Genomic DNA, 17,515 nt, shown 5'->3' with positions numbered 1-17,515 from the left:
ACTTTTCCTTTTTCCTTCTATTTTCCCCTGTAACCAAAATGCTTATTTACATAAGTTAGCCTCAGTATGATTTAAGTGCAACATGAATCCTTACTGTTGACTGGAGACTTCTGAACCAAGATAAAAAGATGAATACCTTTAAAGAGCAGACAGGAAAATCAAAAGCCATTGAAATATTTTTATGTAAAAAAAGGAACATTTTATATAACTTAGCATACAGTAGAGGTTAGTTCTTCCTGTATTTAAACAGGAGAACCTAGTCTCATATGTTCACCTTGTTCTTCAGAAAGCAGTCTTATTGTCTCTCTCAGTTTCTCTATTTCTTCCTCTTGCTGTTTCACCTTCTGTTGTAGGTTAGAAATAACCTGAAAATGAGAGTCAGTTTACGTCATTTAACGACAGGCAAGGATAAAGCCTTATTAACTAACTTGAATTGCGTTTGCAATCCATTACAGACACATTCTGCAGCACCACAGCTATTCTGCATATTTGATTCTACAACTTAATCCACAAACAAAAAAGTGTGGCAAGGAAGGGGACAATGATAAAAGATTCTGCAGGGCTGATGAAAAACTTCAAAAGCTTTTCTGACCTATAAATACCTCAAGCTGTACATAAATCAACTGTCCAGTCTTTATAAAGTTACCTATACTTAATGACCACTTATCTCATTGCAAAGACACCAGAAACATTAATACAGTAGCCTAAATACTGTCATCAGGGAAGAGTCTCAATCACACAATCCTCAATTTAAAACAAAAAAAAACGTAACAGGCAGGGAAACAAAGGGCATTTTCTTTTTATATTTGTTTATCCTGTAAAGATTGAGGTTATTGGCATAACTTACATGTTCTGTGGTATGAAACAGTTCACTTTCACGCAGCTGAGCAGCAGTTGGTCTTTCTGTAGATCTTTGACTGGTGAGGAGTTTAACATACTTGGCTTGAATAGGCCATTTTTTGTAGAAAGTATGAGGAATTTGGCCATTCCTTAAATGTGTAAGAACTTCTGTTCTTTCCATTTCTGTTCCAAACGGTTGAAAGAGTTCTAGCAGGATAACACCCATGCTGTACATGTCTGACTGGTAATGGGGTGAAGAAAAAGTTCTGGGATAACTGCTATTTTTAATTACTTACTAGATTTCTCAGAAAAAATTCACAAAGTGAAGGAGTTGTGCAACAATGAAGTTTCACGATGATATGAAAAGTATCATGACACTACTAAAGGAACACAAATTCAGATCTGTATATATTCCTCAAGATTATCTTAGAAACACAAATAATTTTTTGCATTAGTAGCAAACTAGAAGGCAAAGTTGAAATCCATGTTTCAACAACAACATTATGTGTAACAGTAGGAGGAATATTTATGTATTTACCAAATACTATGTATTTACCTACTGGAAGACTTGTTTTATTCCTATTATCTATCATCATGTGTAAATAGAAAAAAAAACCCAAAACAAACCACCAAACCCTCCCTACCTTGAAATCATAGTGGGATCCCTGCAATTGTTCTGGTGAGGCATAGAGGCAAGTCCCCACTCCTGAAGTATGCGTTAAACCTTTGAAAAGGCAATTTAGACTTACTCAGCTAGTGTTACATTGTTACCATTTCACTTAATTTAATATTTAATGGTTTTAATATCATAGAAACTTAAAACACTGAAACCTGTGAAGCTTTTTTCTCTTACCATTTATCCTTTCTGTCTTAAACCACTTGTCTGCATCATCCCAAAGAAGGTCTTTGCAGGCTAATCCAAAGTCTCCTATTTTTACATGATGATCTGATCCATGTAGAAATATATTTCTGGGCTACAAAACAAGGCAGTATAAAATCTAAAATATATCTATATAAAGAATTATGACATTTCAGCTGTTTCAAAGTCTATAAAATCCAGTGTTCCACAGGTGTAAGATAATTATTTAATACTTTCATTAGTGAAAGAAAAAAAATAGTCATAGCTGATGCCAAATTATGCATTAGCAACACCATTTGGGCAGAAAGGCCACCTACGAAAGGTCTAGAAAAAAAAAGAAAAGCAAAACAGGAAAACCAAAGATTTAGTGGAAAGATAAAGTGGGGGGAGGGGTGTGAGCAGAAAATGGGAAATTTGCAGAACAGTAATGTTAACGTGAACAGGCAAGAGTAGACAGCAAATTAGACCAACTGATGTAGCAGGAAGAAGGACTAAATATTATCTTTGGGCTAGACATAATGTAAAACAAAATATACTTCTCTATATGATAAGCACAGCCGTAACATGCTACTTGGTTCTGGGAAGTTGCTATGAAAAAACCCCCAAATTTATGTAAGAGACTTGAGTGGAGACCACTGACTGGAAAAACTGAAATTTTATCCAAATATTTTGGCTTTAGGACCACTAAGGAGGAGAAATGCTAGCATTATGTATCTAGAAAAAAAAACACCATACTTGCCTGATAAAAGAAAACATAATACAAAATTACTGGTTTTACATAGTCTGTATCACAAGGTTTCTGAGCTTAGGGACATTTGGATGAGAAGTGATAGCACTATTGCTTAGTACAGGGGTTTTTTTTCTACTAAGTAGAAATTTGCTGGTTTTATAGTACCTTTAAAATGTTGCACTGAATAATGCGGTTACTTCAAAGGTATGCTAGAACCAGACATCCTGCAACATCTCAAAGAACAACACTGTTCAAGTGCCAGATTCCAAATCCTCTATTTCTGATTATGGATTTGCATTACAAAAATTACAGTTCCCTTGTCGATGAGTAACATAAAGCAGCCAGTAGGCCTGCCACTGTGTTTTCCTGTGGGTAGAGGAAATAAAATTCACACCATGAAGAGCTATATGAAGTAATAATGGAAGATAACAGTAGCACTGTTGAAGCTTTACTAGCTGATCATCCTGTCGGTGAAACAGCAAGTGCTTGGAAGGACCCTTACACCTCATAGACCTCCCCTCCCTCCAGGTAACCACTTGATCAGGATTATAATTTGTGTTTGAAAATACTTTTAGATTAAGAAATCTTACTTAAAAAAAAAAAATGAACAAAAGAGGGAAGGTCCCCACATAGATAACTAGTTTAAAGACATAAAAGAAAAGATAGGGATAAATAGTCAGCCTTCACAGCAAAAGCTATCATCAACGGATTCTGGTATGAATCTGCCGAGAACTAAGCTGAACAACACCTCTGTAAATGGGTAGGAAAGGGTGAATGGTGAGATAACAAAGTTTGCTGGCAATACTACATCATTCAGAGAAATCAAGATGAGATCTGAGTGCAAAGAACTGTGGAAGGATCTTGTAGGAAGTATAACGACAAAAGGAATTCAGTGCAAATAAACATGAAAATGTAAATGAAGGGAAGAATAATCCCAATTTTAAATATGTAACAACTGTCTCTGTGTTGACTGTTACTTAAGCATGGTTAACAGGCAGCTCTAAAAATGCTCAATAGCAGTCCATAAAACAACTTGTACATTACCAATTGGGGGGGGGGGGGGGGGGGGGGGGAGGAAGATAAAGAAGAAAACATTGTGTTACCATATGAATTAATACATGGCTATCTTCAGTACCATGTGCAGTTCTGAGTCTCCTATCTCAAAGAGCATGTACGAGAACTGGAAAATTGTGCATAGATTGGTGACATGAATGCTGAAAATTTGGAATGGCTTCTATTCAAGGAATCACTAAATATAAAACACATGACAAACTGTTAAGTTTAAAACAGATCTATTAACTCACACATGGAATGGGAAAAGTGAGTATGAAACACTATTCAGTATTTCTTCCAATAAATGAAATAGGTGATATCAAATTAAATTATTGGTGGCAACTCAAAACTAGGGCCATTCATCTGCACCCACAGCACAGTTGAATTCTGTAGAGACATTGCTGCAGGATGGCTAATTAACACTCACATGAGTTTAAAAAAGACAAATTCTAGCAATATCCATAAATGGCTATTAAGTAAGATGCTACATATAGTTCAAACAATCACATAAATTTTCTTCCCCCAAATGATAGTATACCTGACTTAATACAACATATGGTGGAATCACATCTATTGATAATTTTGAAAGTGAGTTTTGGTTTACTCAATATGAACAGAAACCATAACCAGAAGTAGTATCTCTTGACTCAGACACACAACACTAATGGTTGAATATACTTCTTAGGCTGCAAACAGCCCTGCAGAGAAGTAACTTGGGGATACTGGTGGATGAAAAATTGGATATGATCCAGCAATACGCTCCTGCAGCCCAGAAAGCCAACCGTATCCTGGGCTGCACCAGAAGAAGCACAGCCAGAAGGTCGAGGGAGATGATTCTTGCCCTCTACTCCGCTCTGGTGAGACCCCTCCTGGAGTACTGTGTTCAGCTCTGCGGTCCCCAGCACAAGACAGACATGGACCTGTCAGAGTGGGTCCAGAAGAGGGCCATGAAAACGATCTGAGGGCTGGAACACCTCTCCTATGAAGAAAGGCTGAAAGAGTTGGGGTTGTTCAGCCTGGAAAACAGAAGGATCCAGGGAGACCTTACTGTGGCCTTTCAATATATAATGGGGGCTTATAAAAAAAGACAGAGAGAGACTTTTCAACAGGGCCAGCAGTGCAAGACAAGGGGCAAGTTTTAAACTGAAAGAAGGTAGATTTAGATTGGATATAAAGAAGACATCTTTTACAGTGAGGGTGGTGAGGCACTGGAACAGGCTGCCCAGAGAAGTTGCGGATGCCCGATCACTGAAGTGTTGTTCAAGGTCAGCTTGGATGGGGCCGTGAGCAACCTCATCTCATTGAAGATGTCCCTGCTCATGGCAGGGGGCGTTGGACTAGATGATCTTTAAAGGTCCCTTCCAACCCAAACCATTCTAAGATTTTATAATCTAGAGGCCCAAGCGCTGCCAGATTATGTCTGTATGCACAGATGAGATGGAACTTCTGCTTGCTTACACTTCTCCTGTGAGCTTCATTGGCCTGAAGCTGAACTACGATGACTCATTTCTCATGCTATAAAACTAGGAAATAGAGGAACTGAGCACATTAACACCATCTTAGGCATTCCTGCTGGGCACAGAGAAGCTGTGGTTAACAAATATAAGTTAATGACCAAGCTTCTGTAAGGTCATGGCAACTCATAAAATTTGTTCTGACAACTGAAGTTTTGGGACCTGTTACTATGTTATGCCCTACCAGTCCAGAAGATTTAGTCTAAGTAATTTCATCTTAATAAAAAGAAATTAACTTAAAACAACATTTTACAGAAGTAACAAGAGGCTACACAGCACTTCAACTTCTCCTACTAAATTTGCCTAGTACTTACAGCTGGGACATCCATTTCAGACAAATTTCAGAGAAATCAACCAACTTCACAGGATAATACAGAAAAGTGTCTCTGTATCTTGCAAAATGTGAGACATCAGATAAATCCTGAAATGAGTAATTACAAATATGATGGTCTTCTGTGTTTAGGCCAACAGTCTGATGATGCCTTTCCACCTATATGCATCCTTTTTGAGTATTATCTTAATTTAAAGGACACCGACAAGTCTTGCTGGACACCTCTTCACAGAGCTGCAGGGTCACCAAACACAGAGGTAACAGCAACTTCAACTGCCTCTGGAGCAAACATGAATTTTGTCAGTCCAGCTTGCGGAAGAACTGCCCTTCATGTTACAACGTGCACAGCATCACCTAAAGTGAGCAGAATTTTAGGTTCTCCAATCAACACAGGTTGCATCCGTTTACTATTAAGTAATGGAGCCAATGTAAATACCCAAGATCAAGAAGGACAAATGGCTATTCATGAGGCCTGCTCAGGTGGCATAAAGGAAATAGTTGATCTTCTGTTAAAAGTATAAAGCAGACAGGAACAGTTTAACAGGAGATGGGCAAACGCCCCTCTTATTTCTTCAATACAGATCAAATTTAAAAGATAGAGCACTGTTAATACGTTGCTAAGCTTCTCATATCCACTGAAGCAAAGAGATAATCAAGGACATCCACCCACTGGACTTCCGTTCTCAGAATTTCAAATGCTTTAAGATGCTTTCTTATAACATTATCACAGAAATTACTGTCTCCGAGATATCCGCAAAAATCACTGTTAGAAGATTATACGGTGAAAACAATGAGCACTGGCTCGAAAACAGGCTCCCAGTAACTGTAGAGAATTCTTTATACAACTACCAGGACTTCGGACAATAAGGCCATGAGGATGCTAAACAAGAAAGCAAACTGAAAAACTGTTGATCCTGAAACTGTTGGCAGAAAAATCAAAATTAATCCAAAACCAAGATTGTGTCTTTTCAAGTAGTTTCGAGTTTCCACATGTGGAGTTTTAATAATCAATATGATTTTTACACTAATTTCCTCATATAGCTACCATATCAGATGCAGAGAACCTCTGTAGGAAGCAGAGCAGGAAAACACACATTCAGTTCCTTGCTATTTGAGTCTGTCAGTTTAAGGGCAGGGGGTAAGCAAGATATATTTACCTGTGCTTCACATTTAAGCCAACCAGTAAGTCAAAACTATTCTTATGATTAGATTTCAAAAAAACCTTCACAGGAACATATAAAGGGCATCCTATTCTAATCATTCGAAGTGTTATTTAAGCCTGCTCTTTGTTACTCTTAATAGGAATGAAACCAAAACTTTTCATTCAGTCACTAACGTCACCTACAATTTCAGTCCCTTAGTGGAGATAGCAACCATTTTGAAAGATGGCAATTATTTGCAACTGAGGGAATTTTTTTTCTTTTTTTAAAAGCAAGTAACTATAACTTGGAACATACTTTCAAAACCTAACTGATATGCTGTTAGCAAACTGAGGGGTAGTCAAGGGGCTTTGCTTATTTTTATAATTACCTGAAAGAATTTTTTTTTAGGTAATTAGGTAATTTAGGTCATACCCTGGTTAAGGAGAGACCAAGACAAAACAAAACCAATCTGACCATCCCTGCTCAGGACAAGAAAATGGCTTCAGAAAGGAGAAAACATTTCCACAGCTTAATCATAAGTCACTTGTAAGTCAGTGTGATTGAGTACTATGCTTATAGTAAAGGAAGTACAGTACTGGTATAGAGAAGACAATGTGTTTTTTCATATGTAACATAGCTAAATTCTTAAGACCCCAGGTCATCTCAAATTTAACTATGAAGTTGCTTTCATCCTCCCATAATGTGTTTTCTTGAACCTCAAGTAATAATTTGATGAACTTACTTTAATGTCTCGATGCATCACTCCCATGCTGTGGATATAGCATACTCCTTCCAGTAACTCTTGAAAAATTTTCATTGTCCAGCGGACATCGACAAGATGGTATGGACCTCAAAACAATTTAAAATCTAAGTTATTTCAGCTAATTATACTGAGTTATTTAAGTTTATGGTGGTATGTCTTGTTGAATTCTGTTTATTTATGATGCAGAAGAAATTTTTAACAGCATAGTTTAAAAATGGAATTTCCGATGCTTCTCCTAAGACAGTGTTTTTGAAACGGCAAAAAGTCACTAACCTCAAAATTCCAAAAAGGAAAGAAACTTACTGGAAGTTTCCTCTGTTCTCTCATTGCATCTTTTATTACGGTCAACAATCCAGTCCCACAAGGATATTTCACACAGTTGCATTTGTATATGAAGCATCAAACGATACTCCACCTAACAGAAAAATAATGATCCATGATTTTGCTACTGTAATATGAATAGTATTTCCTTAGTTATTTTCTTTAATGCTAATAAAAACAAAATTCGTTCATTAAACTAAAAAAGTTAGATACCAAAATGACATCAAATACAATATTACTGATCTACTGCATTCGAGAAGCAGATGCAACAATGCTGTCTAGTTTTGGCTTTTTTTTTTTTTAGCTTGTTCCTCAAATTTTAATGATTGTTGTATGATAAAAGCTAACAAAACAGCCAGCTACATACTTTAATATTCAAATTAGAGTTTAAAGTCTTCTAGACATACTGAACAGATGTTCATTCTGACCTAAGAAAAGAGTAATTAATATAAAATAGCAAAAAAATGTCAATCTCTTGATATGGAATTTTATTATTTATTAATATATGTAACTTCATACTCAGTTTCTGATAATGTACTAGTTCATTTGATAACCTGGACAACTCCAGCAAACACCTTTAAAATCTTGGATTTCTTGCAAGAGGGAACTCCAAATGATAGCAAAAGCTTGAAGCATTCCACAGCTGGCTGTGTTATACAAAACATTTCAGTGGTATGAATGCCAACGAAGTTTTCGAAACATAGGCAGAGTGGTGATTCCCTGCCCAAATCTGCTTCTCTCTTTTTCACATGTAATCCTACACTGTATAGGCACCACCTTACATACCTAGAGCCTTTCATCAATAATATCCGAATTAGCCACCATTACTGAATGCTGATTTCAAGTTTGATTTTTATTTTTTTATGCAAGAGTAGTACTTTTTATTCACGTAGGTACTTTGAAAGGACCCAAGGTGACTAATTCATGGAAACTTTCTTGTATGCTGAGTTTTGCCAGCTCCTCTGGTCAGCTTCCTTGTAATGGTGTTACACACTTAAGTAAAAATTGTCTGTATTTTTGGCTGTAATTGCAGTAATTTCATTTTTTAAAAATTTATCATTATAAATCTTTCCTCTGTCTACCAAACTCTACTTTACAAACATCATTAAATTAGACAGCAGTTTATATCTAAAGAGAACTGTATTTACCTCAAAGTCTCCACAGAGCGCTACATCATTCTTGGAGCATTCTTCCGTGCAGGACTTACTTTCAGTGCTAGCATCTTGATCCAGACGACAATGAGGTCCCCGTGCTGGATGATTTTTCACATCAGTTGATCTACTGCTAACACTGCTTACAGAGTCTTCTTGTAATTCCATGGGTAACTCACATTTATCTGGTTTCATAAACTCTTTACTATTGCTGTTTGTAAAATCATTCCTTACGCACATATTCTGTACTGATTCACTACCCAGATTTCTAAGACTGGTACTGTCACAGGACTTCTTTTCTTGTGAAGTAAGGTCAGCAAAGATAATTGAACTACCACCTTCCACACTCTGTATGTGACAGTGATCACTGAAAATAATAAAGTAAGGAAGATAAATCAAAATATGTACACAGTTTTATACCATCTATTTGTGATACAACATTCTGAAAAGTTTTTTTCAATTGCAAACTGCATTCCAGAGTAAGAGTTCAGCTGCTTTCCCATATAAAACTTCAGGATTACATAATTGGCAGTGGAGAGTCCAGCCTTTTTAATACCCTCCTCCAGCAGGGATTCCTCATAGCTGACCCAGAGACCTCATAGATACATACCGTCCTAGGTCACAGCATTCACTGGACAGAAGTGTGATGCATCTTCATTCCTTTAAACTTAGGAAGTTACACCATATTTCTCATAGGAGTCCATCTCCTTACTGAAAGGGCTAATCGACACTTCTGAGAAACAGAAGGCCCCATCGCTCTAATAAGACTCCACAGTACTAATCAGTGTTGCTGACTGGCACAGAACTTAAGTAAACTTGAAGCCCAGTACTATGTTCAGGCACTCAGAAACTGAGAGATCCAAAGAAGGTAGAAGTACCCAGTAATATTATTCAGCTTATGCAACAAGAGAAACAATGACAAGGATAATTAAGACTTGTTTTAGTTATCATTTGGAAGCAAAAAGCAATTGTGCAATATATGCTGAATTTGGTACTCTTTTTAACATTACCTTAAAAAAAAAAAGCCTTATGTTAAAGCCAAGTAAATGTTATCATTGAGATCTGTAATACTTACTTGCTACTCTCTTGCTCCAAAGATAATGGCTGCAACTCCATTATTGTTTTATCTATTGGACAAAAAGATAAATACGGTATTTTAAAAAACAAAGCATGCATATATTTACTATAAATTAACATTTAGGCTACAGCATCTTACTGAATTTACCTGTAGATATCTTTTTCTCTATTTCTGCTGCTGCAAAAGCTGCTTGTTAGTCTACTAAGAGGAAACCCTAGTAGGTTTTTCATTTTTCCTTTAATGAGAATAAATATTGTACAAGGTCACTGAATGGGTTGCACTGAGCTCTCTTAGATATTCACCTAGAAGTTCGCCTGTCCAAAATAAGGCCTTAAAATGTATATGATAATACACAGTTAAAGAAGCAACTCCACAAACCACCATCCTTTGCATCACCCTGCTGCTGTTTTGAAGGCACTTGATATTTTGGAAATAATTTTCATTAAAATTGTATACTTATGTGAAAAAGCAGTTTGTTTTAGCACACAGAGGCAAATATGAAACACCAATCTTGTAAGCCAAGGAAAACCATGAAGTACCACAGGACCTACCTATAGCTCTAGTTACGTACTTACATTATCACCATTAAATACTTGTAAAGTACTCCTAGCACTAAAAAGTTGCATCCTTCGAGATTCTCAGTATCATCAGTTAAAAAGTCTTGTCTGTTTTACTATACTGTCAACTTCCTATGCATTTTCTTTTGTGCTTATAGCTGACTGGGCATCAAGTTACTGACTTGGAAAGCAATAAAGTCATATAGAGCATAAACAAACCTCCTACTAAGAGAGGATCAAAAGATTTAACTGCTAAAGGCATTCCGGAAAAGGACAAGAAAGAAAGGGACGCATGGATTAGGGTTACAAAGGGACCAAAGGACAAAGTGTGGGAAGAGCCAAGAACAGAGAAACTGAAGAGGAAAAAAAAAAAGGGGGGGGGCAGGGAGGAAGGTTTAAAATGAACATAAAAGTAGATAAACTCTCAACAGGTACAGACAGTAGATGACACACAAAAAAACCCAAATTGCCCTCTCACTGCAGAACTATGAAATGCAATTAATCAAATTTAAAAACTCCTGTGGAAAGCAAGAGAAGAGGGATTTCTTTTTTTTTTGCCATTACAGCACTTATTTCCAGGTTCTTTCAGTTCTTCTAAACTCTTTTCCAGATAGACAGAGAAGCATAGTGGGAAACTTATTCTAGTTTTGCTGCAACTCTGAGATTTCAAAACATGGTAGCAAATTTGTGGGGGTTTTTTTTCCTCTATCACTTTTCCCCCAATATCTGAAGTGGCTTATTCCTCAGTATTTGTTCTTCTCTTTGTCAAGTCACTACTTTTTGCATTAGAAGTTTTTCATTGCATTCCACTGAACTTCACACAACTTTAAAATCCTCCTCATATATTACCAGAAGCAAAGCTAATACTTCCAGTGTTCCAAATTCATTATTACATAACAGATAAGTTATTAGGCAAAAGACTGAAGTGCCCAGAGAGACATAAAGACCTGATGGTCACCTGCAGTTTGCTTTTTTTTTTTTGGCTGTAAAAAGTAGTTGTTTTATCAAAGAAGTAATACTCTCCTGCAAATAACAGTACAGAGGTTATAAACAGGATGCAAGCAAGAATTACACAATATGCTGTACTTTCCTTTTGGGCATACTGTTTGAACTTGTTCCATCCAAGCAGTGTGATAGCCTACAATGTTAGGATGCTGCAGCCCAGCCAGCACTTTAACTTCTCGTAGCACCTAAAAAGACCAAAAAGAAACAGCATGACTATGCTTTATTCTGAGCGCTTAGTAAATCCAACAGATAACAAAAAAACCCCAACTGTCTGACAGAGAAAGAACAGATAAAATTATTACAGTAATGGAGAAAATTTGGAAGCTTTAAAACAAATTATGATTTTCATAGTTGCAGAGATGATCAAATTCAAGTTAATAATATGGTTCTTTTAACGGACTTAAATACCTCTAATTTACTTTTTTCTACTAGGTATTGATAGGGTCAAATCTTTAGAAACTCAGAATGCATAAAAAAATCTTATTAACGTTTTTGATGTTTTTGGAAATATTAACTATATTACTAAATTAAATAAGAATCAGCTGGAGCAGACAGGGAGTTAAAGCACGAGATGAAACACAGGAAAGAGAATACCTTCATGCAATCTCTTCTTGTAGCCTTCTTAATGTTAATTTTTTTAATAGCATAGAACTGACCATCTAACTTGTTTCTGACCTGAAAACAATTGCAATAGGACAAAATTAGATGTTAATATGTTTGGATTACTGAATTATTAAATCCTTTAGAGCCAACTATTTTCTAAAAATTAATTTCTGCACTCCATTCAGATAACCTTTCACCCGTATCAGAGAATGAAACTGGGATTAGGCCCCAGCTGCCTAAAATAAGGATACTCTATTTTTGCCATCCTTCAGGACTGCAAGCATCTAATCCAATCCTCGTGAAATACATAGCTTTACAGCTATCTTTCCATCAATTAAAAAAAAAAAAAAATATGCTGATAGGTCCTGATAACAGCTTAAACAGGTTCTCAATAAATCTGTGAGACCACAACTGTCACTTACACATGGCACATACCACATGGCAGGGAACCTTAGGCCAGCCATACACTAGAAGTATTTAATACAATTCAACATCGGGTTGGACAGTTCACATTCATATTAAGGCTGCTTTTTTTCACGCAGCCACAACTGGAACATTGGGACGCGCAGACTGATCAGTTCCTGCGGCTGTTTTAAGTCAATACATCACAACACTTCACACGAGAAATAAAAGAGTTTTCATTCACTTTAAAAGGGTCAAAATACACAAAGTAAAACATCTGATATAGCCTGCTTCTGACAAACAGAAACAAGCACCTTTTGAAATGAAATGCCAACATCCTTCACACGTGCAGGTTTGCACCTGTCCTACTGGAAAATGAGTATTTTCAGTGTTCTCTTAGAAAAATAAACAAACCAGCCAAAACAGTAACTCTAAATTTCAAAGAAAAACTAGATATATACTGATCAGTTATAAATGGAAGGTAAAGAATACCTTGTATACTTTACCATATCCTCCTTTTCCTAGCCTTGCAACCTCATCAAATTCATTCAAGTATCGTGAAGTCTGTGCTTCAAAGAGAACTTCTTTTTCCCTATTCAAAAAAGTTAGGCTGCATTAAACTAAATTACAATTTATAAGTAAGGTATTATATAGGCTACAGGCATACATAATCGAGAAATAGTATTTACATTATGAGAAGAAAAAGAAAATGCTTTGACATTACCATAACGAATACTGAACACCAGCAGACTGCAACAGCATGCACATGTGCTACAAATCCACACTCTGTGTTAACAGAGGTATCAAGATGATTTCTTTAAGTTTATGCCTGATAAATCTTGTTTTCCTGAATGGTGGCACTAACTGTGAGAGTTGTACTGAAGATGAAATTTTCACTGGATTGTTTTGAGAGTTTGAAAAAATTTTCACTCTTTTTTTCCCCCCCTACATTTCAGAGCCAAAATAGGAAACACAGTACTAATTAAATTCAAAGTGGAGCACAGAACTTTAGGAAAGGAGTTAAGTTTAATATTTCTAAATGCTTTGAATACATACCCAATTGCATGAGAATCTCCATTATCCAGTTCCTACGAAACAACAAAACCCAACATAAAAACAAGCCGTACAGAATAAGAGGTCTACCATGCCAAACGGACAGCTTAATCAAAACAGAAACTACAACTATGTTCTTAGAAAAAAAATGAGGTTACTGAAAGCCATTCACATTCTACAGAGAGCTTCACCAAATTAAAGTATTATTATCCCACCAGTAATCTGCTAACATCTCCCTGCTGGAGAGATTACTGCCCTTTTAGAGTTCTGCTGGCAAACAGGGTAAAACGAGGGCTCTAAAAAGTGCTTAAGACAAAATTAACTAGCTTAGTTCTAGCAACGAGATAAGCAAACTGGACTGATTCAGCCTGAAGCACATTACGCAGTATACAAATTATGCCCTCCACTAATACAAATACGAGGGTGTGAACATCATCAACTGGAACAGTTAAAAGTCGAAAATGGATGTATGACCATTGTTGAAAAAAGCTGTAGCAATACTTAAAACACCTTTTCTGTGTTTATATAAAGATATTTTTTTTTAATTAAAAAAAAAATATTTAATAAGGAACAAAATATTGCTGGCTTTAAAAGCTTTGGTTTGCACCTATGGAACCAGAACATGCCAGCCCAAACAGCTAAGGCAGAATGGGAGTACCATTTTGAATAATTATTAAAAAGACCTAATCCAATGTTAAAAGAACCCCCAAACCAAAGCTGCTTTGGGTGCAATAATGTGTTAATTCCTTAATGTGGAGGTTGCCAAAGAAATTTAACAAAGCTTACCCCATTAAGTATTTGTCGATTAGCTGCTTTCATTAGTTCGGTGATGGCTCTATTATGCTGCAGTCTTACAGTACTAAATTCATCACAGAATGCAAAAGGGGAGAGCAACCCTGTTCTTGTGAAAGCCTGACGAAGTACTGTACAAAGGAACAGAGAAAGGTCACATTAAATAAAGCCTGCCAATAAGACCACATAAACAGTTGTTTTTTAAATGAGAAACCTTATTCGAAAGATAGCACATCTGAAAAACTGAACAGTCACTCCTACTCCAATGCCGTTTCCCATATTCTTAGCAATAAAAACTAATTAAATCCAAACTAGAGCTGCTCTGTGGGAATCCCTTTGCATAATACAGTTATTTGCCATGCCCTTTATGGTCACAACTGCATCTCCTCTTCTTCCTTATCTCAGCAGATGAATTATACAAACCTCCACCCATTCGCTTACTTGTTACCCTTGGACTAATTTTGATCAGTGAAAAGAGAAATTCAAAGCCTGTTTGCAATTACGAGGACACGTTTATAATAAAAAGTGGTAATGTCAAGATTTTCTAATTCACATACAAACTCACACATTTGCATGCATACTCATAATAAAGAATGAAGTCGCTCCCTTCCACCCCCTGCCAAGCACCACATCTTTCTCAGTCGGAGTAAAACAACAGTGTGGCAGATAAAAACCTAACAGATACTGGAGATGGTACAAATGCAAAGATGCTACAAAAATGTACTTCAAAGTTTTAGGAGTTCCAAGGTCTTAAAACAAACTCAATCATAAGTTTTGGAGCGGTTTTGGTTTGGTTTTGTTTGTTGTTTTTTTTTTAAGATGTTTCTTTGGTACCAGTATTTCAAAAATCAGCCTATTACTTTATCTTTTAAAGGAGATAAAATGTATTGAAGGTGAACCTGTAAGAAATCAGGAATTTTGCTACGCAAGCCTTAGGGACGCAGTTACGCACACCAGAAAAATGGGGAAAACCCACCCTTGCCAACATGAATATACCAGCCAAAACCCACAGGACAGATACGATTACTGCAACAGGCATTCCTTTTGTTCATCAGGCTTATTCCACTTGGGAAACTGGTTTAAACTATACCAATGGAGGAACGCCATTTTCCACAGAAGTACACTGAGAAGCCAAGCAGCTACATACTTTGGAAGATGCCCAGGCTGATTTCCGCCCCCCTCCCCCCCACCCCAAAAGGAGGAAATTTAGTTGGGTTTTTTTTCTTCCCCTGATATTTTTGGTTTTGATAGAGATAATAGCAAGACCCAGGGCCAAACATCTACATCAGACTTCAAGAATGAAAAAATGACAGTTGTCTGCACTGTCGTTACTGGATGCTATAAATGGCTTCAATTTTAAGTACAAGCGATCTATTAGCTTTTATTTTCTACAATCACTTATAGTAAGGAGAAAAACCTTGGAGATTGTTTCTCAAACGCATTAAGTATGTGCCTAAATGAACACAATACCTAAGATAAGTTGCATACCCAAAAGACAGATTTTCACTTCACACCTAAAGATGCGAGCTCCCTGAATTATATCAGCAGACTTTAAGGGAAAATAAAGGACTTCAAAAGGCATTTACTCTGATTTTCACAGACCATAATTTTGAAAGACTTAGCGAAGACTATGCTACAGCTATTTCTTGATAAATATTTTTATTAAACTCCCCTTCTACCTGTGTTTTTATATCAGAATTAACAGCTACATAATTCATCCCGCTACCCTTCTCATGATGCAACTCGCACGATTTAGCTGGAACAGAACTGTCTGATCCTTGCACCTACAACAATGTTCTGTTACTGTTTTTAAAAATAAGACAGGTCCTCATTCCCAATTAAGTTGACTCAGGGTGCTCATCCCCTTCTCAGAATTGCTCGTCCTAATGGGATGAGAGCTACAGCTTTGTATTGATATTAGACTGTAATTCTGCAGAGAAGAATCCGGTATGTATTGCAGTAAGGCAGTTTAAGAGAGAGGAAAGAACTACTCTTACTAACTTCGGAACAAACACCTCGAATGAACAGGGTTGTGCGTGTACATGTGGCAGAGATGCTCCAGCAGCGACACAAGCAGCAGCTGATTTTGGATGGTCGAAGTGAAATTCACAAACTTTTGCGACCCGTTGGCAACTCGCAGCTCCGCCGGCACGTCCGATTCTGGAAAAGGACAGTCAGACGAATGAATTTAGGTCTCAGTATGTATCTATCTATCTATCTACACACACACATATGCGCCCGTTTAGCAAAACATCAAAACAACATACCAACCCCCACGGCTTCAACACAACCCGGGCTCACAAAAAGGCACCACACGAGCTGCCACTGAGCGAGACGCTTAAGACGCTCATTAGGGACCTAATTAACCTTTATAGGTGCATCCGGGAAGAAGCTAACCGGAGAGGACGAGGCTCTCCCCGGGGGAGGGCGAGCTCCCGCAGCGGCCGCAGGGCAGGGCAGCGCGCTGCCAAGGGCCTGCCCGCTCTTGCATCACCCCCCGCGGCTGCCGCTTCCCGGCGGCGACGGGGAAGGGAGGGAAGGGGGAAGGCGGCGGTTCTGCCCTCCTTCCCACCCTGCCAACCACACGGGGGGTGGCTGGGGGCCCCGCCGTCACCCGCGGGAAGGGGAAGGGGGGGTCGCCTCCTTGCTCCCCCACACCTCCCGCCGAGGACAGGGCAGCCCCCGCTTACCGTCAAAGCGCGGCTCCGGGCTCTCCTCAGGAAACTCGATGGCGGGCGACGGCGCGCTGGGAGCCGCGGCCCTCGGCGGGAAGCCCCTCCGCCACATGCCGGGCACTGAGGGTGCCGGCCTTCGTTCCTGACCGGCAGAGCCCGCCCGCCCGCCTCCCTGTGGGCGGCCCCGGGGGCCGGGCTCGCGTTTATGGCCGCTCTTCGAGCGCGGAGCGATAAAACATCAACCGGCGGGATAAATCGCCGAGGGGCGAATACGGCCCGGCAGGCAGAGGGCGGGCGGGAAGGCTACGGCCGAGGAGGGGGCTCGCACCGCGGCCTGGCGGTGGGGAGCCGAGGCGTCGTCCCCTCACGCAGCGGGGCCGGCGGGGACCCCTTACCTCCGCGCGGGGCCGCGGCTCCCCGCATCGCCCGCGCTGCGCTCCGGCGGGGCTCCCGGGCCCACGCCGCCCCCTTCGCCCCGCGGGAGCCCCTTCGTCGCGGCGGCGTCCTCGGCCCCCCTCGCCCTGACCGGGATGGGGTGGGGGGGTGGTCGCCGAGCCCCCTCTAGCGGCTCCCGGCAGCGGCACAGGGGCGGTGCTGGTCCCCGTGTGACCCGGAGGAGCTCGCTTCTCTCTCCCCCCCCCCCCCC

The 17,515-nt window shown here is 39.0% G+C and overlaps 1 protein-coding gene across 1 annotated transcript; it reads right to left on the bottom strand.

Annotated features, from left to right (window-relative positions):
- Positions 1-177: 177 nt before the first annotated feature.
- On the bottom strand, positions 178-17,270 carry EIF2AK1 (eukaryotic translation initiation factor 2 alpha kinase 1). The gene is made up of 15 exons (XM_049791098.1): positions 16,885-17,270; positions 16,196-16,354; positions 14,189-14,325; positions 13,406-13,437; positions 12,842-12,941; positions 11,939-12,019; positions 11,432-11,529; positions 9,780-9,833; positions 8,702-9,071; positions 7,536-7,647; positions 7,212-7,318; positions 1,694-1,814; positions 1,485-1,564; positions 848-1,081; positions 178-365 (listed from the first exon to the last, which is right to left on the bottom strand). Exons 1-15 carry the CDS (start codon positions 16,979-16,981, stop codon positions 243-245), a joined length of 1,905 nt encoding a protein of 634 aa, XP_049647055.1. The 5' UTR covers positions 16,982-17,270; the 3' UTR covers positions 178-242.
- Positions 17,271-17,515: the final 245 nt, after the last annotated feature.

This window comes from Accipiter gentilis, chromosome 33 (genome assembly GCF_929443795.1).
Source record: "Accipiter gentilis chromosome 33, bAccGen1.1, whole genome shotgun sequence".
NCBI lineage: Eukaryota > Metazoa > Chordata > Aves > Accipitriformes > Accipitridae > Astur > Astur gentilis.
This window is presented reverse-complemented; position numbering and strand designations above follow the sequence as displayed.